General features: G+C 49.2%; 1 protein-coding gene and 2 long non-coding RNA genes across 4 annotated transcripts in view; 1 reads left to right on the forward strand and 2 right to left on the reverse strand.

Annotated features, from left to right (window-relative positions):
* LOC103290201 (retinal-specific phospholipid-transporting ATPase ABCA4) overlaps positions 1–8,651 on the reverse strand; it is a 121,251-nt gene extending 112,600 nt beyond the window's left edge. Inside the window, exons 1-2 of the mRNA XM_054721398.1 lie at positions 8,586–8,651; positions 189–282 (exon numbers count right to left, since the gene is read on the reverse strand). Coding sequence (XP_054577373.1) covers positions 189–282; positions 8,586–8,651 — 160 coding nt within the window. The remainder of the gene's footprint in view (positions 1–188; positions 283–8,585) is intronic.
* Positions 4,328–5,819, reverse strand: LOC114233172 (uncharacterized). Of its 2 annotated transcripts, none has more exons than XR_003619313.2 (2): positions 5,570–5,819; positions 4,328–4,519 (listed from the first exon to the last, which is right to left on the reverse strand). It is a non-coding gene; the product is annotated as an uncharacterized LOC114233172 (long non-coding RNA). The 2 variants fall into 2 exon arrangements; XR_003619312.2 differs by having other exon boundaries at positions 4,328–4,660.
* Positions 5,950–8,787, forward strand: LOC129150350 (uncharacterized). Its single transcript, XR_008557074.1, has 3 exons — positions 5,950–6,055; positions 6,182–6,721; positions 8,604–8,787. It is a non-coding gene; the product is annotated as an uncharacterized LOC129150350 (long non-coding RNA).
* The last annotated feature ends 1,634 nt before the right edge of the window (positions 8,788–10,421 follow it).

Raw genomic sequence — 10,421 nt, forward strand, 5'->3', positions numbered from 1 at the left:
ACAAGTATTTGTATAGAATGTGTAAGAATAAAGCATTAGTTTCGGTAACACTGATGAATCTCTGTTTTCTGTGTTGTAGGTGTGAAAAGGTAATAAGCAGCTGTGGTCCGGCACTCCCAACCCCCAAGACCTTTCTGAACAAAAGGATGGGACCTCCGGGTGTACCAAGGCTACCCTGTTATGCTTACATTCATGTTTGCTGTAGAGTGGGTTGACATTCCTTAACCAGATCAAGACCAGAAATAAAGACAAAGGCCACATGAGTTCCACCGCAAAGCGAATCTGGATAAACAAAACAAAAAGAGAAAGAGCAGTGATGCTAGGAGATTATAGGAAACATACCCAGAGCACAGGCACTTCACCTCAGCACCTGTCTATGCAATAGGACTTTGGTTGTGGGATATTTCCAAAAGGACTTCCTTTTTTGATCTCCTCTCCCATACTACCTCTACTATGATATATTAGACCATCTGGGCTCCGTTCTGCCTCTGCATTAGCTCAGGACTCTCAACAAGGATCATCAAGATATGTGCTTCAGTGCTTTCCAGATGTTGCTGTGCCCATGAATGCAGATTCTGACTCTGTAAGACCCTACTAGATTTCACATCTATGCTGATGCTGCAGGTAGGAAGGATCTCAGTTTAAGCTCTCGTGTCAATAAGGAAACAGAGGCCCAGGGAGGGTGGGTTACCAGTGCAGTGCCACATCAGCAGTGACAGCATCAGGACCAAAATCCAGCCTCCTGTCTTTAGGGTCAATGCCCTGCTCCTCCCACCTCCCTGCCTTCTAACACGCACTAGACTTTGTACATGTGGTCACTGATGGGTGAATGCATGTGCAAACGATTCTGTGAAATACTGTGATCCATTTCAAAGTCAACAGAAACCTGGGTTTACCAACATTTTTCCTTCACCAAGTCCTCGTTGCTTAAAGAGACAAAGCAGGGCATACTGCTGTGGGTGTTTGCAACACTGGAAGGAAGACACTGCTGACACCAACATTTGGTTGAAAATTGGGATTTAAATTTATGTTCAATTTAGAGTTTGAGGACTCTGGATTCCAAAGGAAAAAGAACCAGTTGGTTGTTGCAGCATTGCATATAAGGGTGGAGGTTGGAGGTGTGGGATTTTGGGGAGATGGCAGATAAAGGTTATGTTAAGTGGTGTAATAGTTCTACTTAATCCCCATTCCAGAGACCTTAGGAAGGAAACTCATAAGATTTAAAAAACTTAAGCAGGAGGCTAAGAATAGGACCTTAAATATATATAGATCAGGTAGGGGCTATTCACATGATCTTTAATCCTTTGTTGTTCCTTCCAAAGAAATGTACTTAAACTCTCAATAAAACGGTGGACACCATACGGGGTGCTAATGAGTGTTTGTTCCTTTCCTGCTAGCAAGGTCTGCCAAAATCATAACATAAATTGATAAGGAAAATGCATTGAAGAAAAAGAAGCAAAACCTGTATAGAGCACTGGGTTATTCTACAGTTGTAACTTATTACAAAATGTTTTACTGAAAATATCTCTAGGGGGGGATGTGTTAGAGCAAGCATGTCAAACTCGCAGCCCGCGGGCCGTATGCATATGAAGCCCACAATGAATATTTTTGCAGCCCAGCTAATATAACAGTATGTAAGAAATGTTTTAATAAAAATTTTATAACTTAATTTTTACAATATCCTGTTAGACATAATTATTAATAACAAACTACAACATTTGCTAATGACTGATTACTATAAACATGTTGCATTCATTTCCCTTACGCGCAGGCACACCATTTCTCTCCACTAATACTAACAGCGAATATTTTAGCAGCCGATTGCTATGTCATTAGTCTTGGACTGAATTGTTTGGTGTATGCAACAGAAAATATTTCGCTTTTGGAGAACAAGAAAAATAGGTTTATTTGCGTTACGCTTATTAATTTGTGCAGTTAGTCAATGTCTGGTAAGTTAATGTTCAAGAAAAAATATTAATTTTTATTAAAATGTCCTATTATTTTATGTTAACGATTACTCATTTATTTCAGCCCTTTATTCAGCATGTCTCTATCAAAATAAACCTACGTTTCTATGAAAATTGAAGCTTTTGTTTTTTTTGTGGCCCACATAAACTTAAGCCTTGATTATTTGGCCTGTGTTAGCCTTTGAGTTTGACACGCTTGTGTTAGAGGAAACACACACACAGATATTGTGGGAAGAAGAAAGAGTAATAGATTCTCCTTAAGGCATTCATTTTTCAGGGTTCCCCCTACACATTCTCCCACAAGATGGCAAAACACCAACATTGAACAATTCCCATCCAGCCTTAAAGGGACTGACCCCAGGCACACATGAAAGCCACTGGAATGTGGCAGTTCTTTCCGGGTATGCAAATCAAAGGAGGAAGGGCTGAGCCTCTTCCCCAGGGAGCCTATCTCTTTGTTAACACTGCTCTTCCCAGACCAGCACAACTGTTCCCACAGCAGCCACACTTCCCGTCTCTTGTCATTCATCGTATGTGAGGGTCACTACTCTTTCATGTATGTGGATCCCTCACTGACTGTATGCTTCCCGAGTTCAAGGACCACATCTATCCTCATCTACTGTGATTCTAGCACCCAACACAGGGCTGGGCTCATAATGGGTTCCCAATAAATACGAATGAGTGAGTCTTTGTCAAGACGGGTCTGGGAGGCTCCTCCAGGAATGCGGGAGGTGACACAGAGGCTCAGTTCCCCAATGGTTTTCAGATTTAACAAACTGCACTGCTCCACACCTTCCATCCCAGGTCCTCCTCGTCACCGAGTCAGGTTGGGGAGCCAGTCTGGCAAGATAGTGATGTAATAGGTGCAATCATTAAACCAGTTGTTGTTCCTGGTATTTTTACCAAGAAAATGACAACCAGTTCAGATTCTACACATTAGATTCTTCGTAAGACAACTGCCTGCAACCTTGGCTTTCTATCAAGTAAGCCAGCCTCTTTCCATGGAGCAAGTCTATCTGGGAGTAGTCCAGTGTGTCAGACATTGATGCTGGCTTGGAAATGGGAAGATCTGGGTTAAGAATCACTGTTGCTCTTACCTAATTTCCAAGTCTCAGTTTTCTCATCCGCTGAATGGGACCATTTTGCCCTACAGAGTGTGTCAGTACTGAGGTTTATACCTGGCTCTGTTCCCCATTAGCTGTATGATGGGGATGTTCAACTTCTCCGTGCCTCAGGGTCTCATCTGGAACCTGGTAGGTGATGCCAGGACCCGCCTTCCAGAGCAGTTGTGATGGTGAAATAAATTCACGTGTGAAACACGGAAAGCAAATTCTGGCCCCAGCTAACTAAGATTCAATAAACACAAGCCATTTACTAGTTGACTCACTTCTCACAAGGACCTCGGGGCCACTGTGGGTGACAGCAGGTTGTAAAGGCTGAAGAGCCAGGAGATATAATTAAAATTATCTGCAAGCTCTTAGGCCTCCACTCACATTCATGTTTCCTCCCTTTCTCCCTTTCTGGGTTCAGAACAGCCCATTTGCCAGTTTGGAAACGTGGGTCCTCCTGAGAAACTAACCACCACCTGCCCACTGGTCCATATGTTAGGGGGCAGGGACCAGGGGAGGGAACAGCCAGCCTGGCCTATCTGTTCCACAGGTAAAATTCCCAGCCCCAAGCTCATGCATCTCAGTCCTCTTCACAATGTTAGTCACATGCCCTGGCCATTTTGGCTCAGTGGATTGAGCACTGGCCTGTGAACTGAAGGGTCCTGGGTTCGACTCCAGTCAAGGGCACGTGCCTTGGTTGCAGGCCCAATCCCTGGCCCCGGTCCAGGTGCATGTGGGAGGCAACCAATCTTTCTCACTTCGATGTTTCTCTCTCTCTCTGTCTCTCCCCCTCCCTTCCACGCTCTCTAAAAAAATCAATGGAAAAAAATATCCTCGGGTGAGGATTAACACACACACACACACACACACACACACCCACACCAAAAAACAATGTTAGTCACACATTGTCTCATTTACCTACACCCTCGCTCCCTCACTCCCTCACTCATTTGTGTGTTTATGGAGTTCCTGGTCTTTGCCAGGCACTGTGGTGTAAAGTCCTCCCACCAGTGGGGCCCAGATCAGAATTCTCCATTCCTCCTCCATTCCTTGCCCGGCCCCAGGACAAGTGCGGCTTTGCAGGTTCCTGTTAACCCAGTCTCGGAGGTAGGGCTGCTGTTCTCAGCCTGTATCCCTGCCCCTCACACGACCTCCTTGGTTGACCCAGATCTGCAGCTCTCGTGTGTCTGCGTGCTGGAATCATGTGGGAAGCCTTGGTGAGCCCCATATCAATCACACCAGCACCCCCGATCCTGAGACATCAGTTTGGCTTTATTGTTTTGTTTTTAACACTCTCAGGTAATTCCAGTGTGCAGCTGGGGCTGGACACACGGGCCTAGGTAGCGGTCGGTAATCTTCGAAAACATTTGTTGAGAGGTCAGTGTTATTGCTCTAACTCCGTGAGCGTTTGTTTTGGAGGGACTGCTTTTCACACTTCGCTCCCTGCAAAAAGACCACCAGCAATTCTTTTCCTGCCTGGCAGGTCCTCACAACAACCTCTCCTCCCTCCCCCAGCGTCCTGCTCAGCACCCTGGCCCCAGAGCGGCATCCTTGTCCTTGATGCTCTACTGTGCAGGGCATACCCTAGGGAGAAATTCCACAGCATAATTAAAAACATGTTTTCAGAGCAGCTCTGCCTACCCCCACCCCTTCCCTTTAAACATGTCTGTAGCTTTAATTAAGCCCAGCCAAACTCAGGAGGGGCTGGTGGAAATTTCCCCCCTAAACTGGTATTTCCTTGTTCAATGTATTTTTTTTGTTTCCCCTCCCCCTCTCTTTACCACTCAACCTACTTGGGGGATGAGGGGTCCCAGGGAAGACGGAGCTGTGCTTGTTGTTTTAAATCTTGGCAAGTTAGATTTTTCCCCCTCCTACTCTGTTTTCAATCTAACAGTGGGTAGTCGAGGCTTGAAATGAGCTGGGGATTCTCCCTTCTGCACTCAGAGCCCAGACGGGATTGTTAGCCTGGATGAATATGACCCCGGACTTCCCTGCACCTGACCGGTTCTTAGCCTAACGCTTGGCCTGGGACCAAAGGCCATAGCTGTGCCCAGTGCCCAGGTCTGGGGTCCTGGAAATGATCAGCCCCCTAGCAGGCCTCCCCCAAATATCCTACCCTGACATGAAAGCTGGGACTGGGGAATGCCACCCAGGGGCGCTTAGGCTGTGAGTTCTCAGGGGCAAGAGACAAACCTAAGGATCTTTGTAACACCTCCCTGCCAGGGCCTGGCCCACTGCAAATGCGGGTGGCTGTGCATTTGTCCCGGGCAGCGCGGAGATCTCTTGTCATTGAACATACCCGTCCTAGGGATGAATTCTTCGAGAAGTCTTCTCTCATCTGCTCCCACCCCCGTTTCTCCTCTGAGCTCCTAGAACTCATCCTCAACTCCCATCCTGGGCTTTATTCTGTTTCACTGTTGCTCATGTTATCTTGTTTAGTAAAATTGTGCCTGGCTCCAAATCCCATGAGAGCAGGGGTTGTGCCTACCTCACCTGGCCATATAGGATGTGTAGGGTTTTCCAGGCCCAGTGTCAGTTGACATCTGTCGTCCTGGTGTGATTGTTAGTAGGTTCATGGGCCCCGTTCACTTTCCTAACTGCCTTGGTTTGGGGGCAGAATGAGATGGCCACCCTATCTTTGTGGTCTCCATGGCCAGACTATTAGGAAGGACTTGATACCTGGGGACAGTGTGGGGTAACGACCATGTCTGCCTGTCCCAGAGTCCCAGGTCCCCCTCCCCCAGTCAGTCATTAACCTCCCCGGAAGCCTCAGTGACCTCATCAATGGGGGGGGGAGGGTACCGTGGTGTCTCTCGGGGACTCCAGGTGAGGCTTAACTGAGGAGACAGTACAGTGCCAGGCACTTAGTAATACTTCATAAATGTTAACAGAGGAAGAAAAAAAAAAAGGAGGAAGGGATATCTGAAGATTTTTATCTTGTGCCCTCAGGGATTGGGAGGAGAGGAATGGGGGAAATTGGTATCTGTGTTTGCTCCTGCTCATAATAGTAAACACCCAAACCCATAGAAGTTTGAAAATTTTAAAACCTAGGAGTTGAGTTATGGGCTGAGTATGTTGTACTTTTTTCTTTTTTTTTTCTCTTAGAGTCACCATCTGTGGAGGCAGAAACTTCCAGAAGAACCAAAAGCTTAGGGAAGGATCCACAGACCCCCCCTCCGAGATAAAGAGGGCTGTGGAGGATGCCTCCACCTTTCCCAGGCATCTGTAAATTCCTGGGATGTGTCAGCAGCGGGCAAGTGGGCTGGAGGCACATCAGACAAGAGGTTTCAATTTCTAGGCCATCAGGATGGCATCAAAGGAATGTCAGCCTAGACCAGGTCATCCTGGGAGATTCCCCAGCCAAGGTCTTCAGCCCGGACGGCTCCATCTCACCTGAGAGGGGCTGTCAGTGTGCTCCTCCCGAGGAGTGGAGAAGACAGAGTCCCTGACGAGAGGACCCCTACCACACCAGGGAAGGGAACAGAGACTGGGAAGGGCTCTGAGCCAAATCCTGTCTTTGCAAATAGGGGCAATCTCCGTAGCAGCAACATGCTTGCCACAGGCATGGAATCATTTCAGGCCAGCAGCCACAGTCCTCGGTATACCTTTGGGTGGCCACAAAGAGCACATGGAGAGTAAAATTAAGTGAGGATCTTAATTTCTTACTGAAAAGAGGGAGGGAGGAGGGCAAACAGTTGCATACTGGCTTTTCCTTCGCGTTCCACAGACTGCCATGCAGGCGGGGACTGCGGACTGTGATTTTCTTGTTTGCCATTGTGTACCCAGCACCCGGCACACTGCCTGACGACTGTTAAGTATTTGTTAGTTCAAGGAACAAATGAATGAATTTAACAATGAGTCTTGTTTGAACAGTTGTCTGTATTCATTCTAGAGGGGAAACTCTCAGAAGCAAGGGATTGAGTCTCAGTACTGTTAGCACTTGGCTCCTGGGGGCAACTAATGACTTGAAAAGTCTCACCGGCTTTGCCAGGGGCGTTGCCCACAGATGAGCAGGCTCGCACTCGGTTTCCCCTCTGCCTCCCCGAGTCCTGTCTGAATTACTCAGAAAAGGACCATCCGTGCGCATGGTTGGACGGTCTCTTGCTCCCTTTTGTGCTGGTTATTAAGCAATTGTCCCTCAGTTCAAAGCCGCCAGCCAGCCAGGGCTTCCTCCTCCTGGGTCTGGACCCGAGAGCAGGCACAGAGCCCCAGCAGCAGCCTCGCGGCACCCCTTCCTCACAGGTCTGAGCCTCAGCCCCACCGACCTCTGCTCTGTGTTTCCAAGTCTTAACCCCACTTTCCCCACTTTGTTCTCTCAGCTGCAACTGTGCCATTGCTACCTCCATGACACCTGGGAGTTCTCTTTACCCCCTCAGTTACCAGCTGTGTCATAGCCAACACCTTTTTAGAGTAAGTTCTCTCTGACTGAGACACTTCAAATGTGCCACCGTGGGCCCCCTTCCTTCTCTCACATTCCTTCCGACACCCGGGAGAACCCTGTCCTGCCGGCGTGAACCCACCTTGAATCAGGACTTCGAACAAATCCATTCTCTTCCTCCCCACACCGGATTTCCCTCCCTGCCCTCCTGCCTTGCCTGGCTCCAGTCTTTCTAAGCTCAGCTCTGCCCACTCCTCGACCCTCCCCGCTTCTTCTTTCGGCTCCGTTAGTCACTTTTAGTCATTTGACATTGGCATGACTCTGCAAGCCTGTAGCATAGTGCATGCGTCCCTAGAGTTATATATTTAAAACATACTCTGGGGTTTGCCAGCTGGACTAGAGGTGAGTCCCGGGTGGAATCTGTGTCTTATGCTTCTAGCCCCTGGTCCACAGCCCGGTGTCTGCTCACTGAAAGGGCTCGGGGAACGGCTGTGATGGTTAGTTAGTAGGGTTGTATCTCACTGGAGCTAAGACACCGTCATGTAAGATGTACTGTTGTTCTTTGCACACTACGGAAGAAACAAACGTGTCAGTTTTACTGTCACCTGAGTGTGCGCTGCGTCCTAATCTCAGAAACGTGAAAATGTGAAACGCAGTGTGCCTGGTAGAATCAGTGACTCAGTATTTCTGGGCGGGGAAGCTCTGGGAGAGCGTTGTTTCTGTTGAGCCTGCTCTCCAGGACTTAGGTCCTTCCCACTGCACAGCACGGATGCTCAAGGGTGTGAGGACTGGACTGGCGCGTTTAAAAACTGGGGACGGGGGAGGGACGGGTGGGCAATGGATCCATAGGCAGGGAGGGCGAAAGAAGACTGCAATGTAACCGTGCTGGGCGGTGGGTGGAAAAGGCCCACCTTAGGACAGGGAAGCGCCTCTTTCCGTGAAGGACACTTGTCAGAGCGGCTCACAGAGCAGCCAGCCGGTTGACCACTGCTTCGGTGCGGAGTGGCAACCGGCCCATCCACGGTTCACCCTCCCCATCTCCCCACCCCCCCGCCCGCTGTCCCACCCCACGCTCTCCACCTGTTTATCGGCCCCACACCTCACTCTGAGACCACACGCTGCACCTGTTACCTTTTGCCTTTTCCGCAGGGTCCAGTTCTTCCAGAGCAGAAGCTGGATCTGCCTCGCGAAGCCCATGCTGGTGACCACGGGAGACCCGATGACGCGGAGCGGCCGAGGCTCTGGGGAGCAGTGGGCGTGAATGCCGCCAGAGCACCTCCGGCCCAGGCTGTGTCCTTCTCTGGGTGATTAAAGGCTCCTTTCCCCTAGCAAAGCAGAATCCCTGTTAATCACGCATAAGCCTCTGCCGAGGAAAGCAAGCGGACACGCTGCGGGCTCCTGTTTAAGAAGAGAAGGAGAACCCTAAAGACACAAGTGGCTGAGCACTAAGCCAGAGGGGGGCGGGGGTGGGGAGGGCATTTCATGGGAAACCAAGATCCTCCGGGTCCCCCCCCCCTCCATCAGAGGGTGCTGGGAATCTCTGACCTTAAAATGCGAGATAAAAGCTCTTTGCATTAATATAGGCTAGGCTTTGGCCTCCACCATAGCTGCTCTGGGTCAGCACCCAGGGTTCGATGGCCCCTGTCACCTCCACCAACCCACGTGCCAGATCTCAGATGATCTCTCCCCTTGGTAGCCATTATCTTGCTCTGTAGTGACTTTAGGCAGCTGTTGGGGGCATCTCTGAGCTTAGCAGATGGTAAATGGCTTTTGTCTCCTGTGCTAAAATTGATGGGCAAGTCATGGCTACCTGGAGCGGTGCTGGAAACGTCACTGGCAAGTGCCCAGGCTCAGCGGGACGGAGCCCATGGCTGACCAGTCCCGCCTGATGCAGGTTGTGCCTGAGGAAACACAGCGGGTGCGCCAGCTCCTGTCACCCCGGCTCACAGTGGGATTCTACTGGGTGAATGTGTCCTCGGGAGTTGGATCCATGATCCTGAGGGACATCACAAATACCAGACACCCTGGTACTTCACCACTGGGAACTTTCAGTCTCTACCTCCTCAGATCAGAAGTTGCTTCTCTTTGAAAGATTCTAGACCCTTGAGACCTACAGAGGGTGGAGGAGAGCCACAGAGAAGGAGTGGATGTGGACTTCAAGGGCTCGTGATCTGGTTGTAGACATGTGACAGGAACTGAGAGAAACGAAGGAGTGTGTGATGGAAACTGTGAGGGGGTACAGGCTGTGCATGGTGGGGCTCCCAAAAAGAGGAGGATGGTTTCCACTTAAGAAATCAGAAAGGCTTTTTTTTTTTTTTTTTTTTGGCAGGTGGTTGCTTTAAAGATAGGCTTTGATGCATCACAAAATAACATTTTATGGTACTTTTATGGTTTACAAACTGCTTTTGTATGCGTTATGTCATTTTATCCTCCCTACACGTAGATCATCACTCTGTTTTTCCAGAGGAGGAGCCTGAAGCCTCGTGGGGTTAAATACTTTGCTCAGGGTCATACATGACAACACTGGGTTCCAGCCATTTAAATCCCATACAGAGACAGGGAGGCAGGAACAGCTTATCCTGCCCAAAGAAACCACAAGAAGTGAAGCAAGGCTCGAGTGCAGGGCGTGGATGAAGTGCTGAGAAAAGAGGCTAGAATGGAGAAACAAGGACCAGGCTCACGAACTGATGATTATTATGGACTTGATCGAGGTTTCCTGAGCCCATGCGAAGTGATCTCTGAGTGACCCATGGGTGCAGGGCACCCACAAACAGAAGCAAGCCCTGTGCAGAATCATTCAGATCTCATTACAGCAGTGATGGCGAACCTATGACACGCGTGTCAGCACTGACACGCGTAGCCATTTCTGATGACACGCGGCCGCATGCCGAGGATGAAACATTTGCTGCTCCTGAGGATGAAACATTTGCGACTAGAGTCTTGGAGTTAGTTTTTTCCTCAAAGTGA

The sequence above is a fragment of the Eptesicus fuscus genome, chromosome 9 (assembly GCF_027574615.1).
Source record: "Eptesicus fuscus isolate TK198812 chromosome 9, DD_ASM_mEF_20220401, whole genome shotgun sequence".
Lineage (NCBI taxonomy): Eukaryota > Metazoa > Chordata > Mammalia > Chiroptera > Vespertilionidae > Eptesicus > Eptesicus fuscus.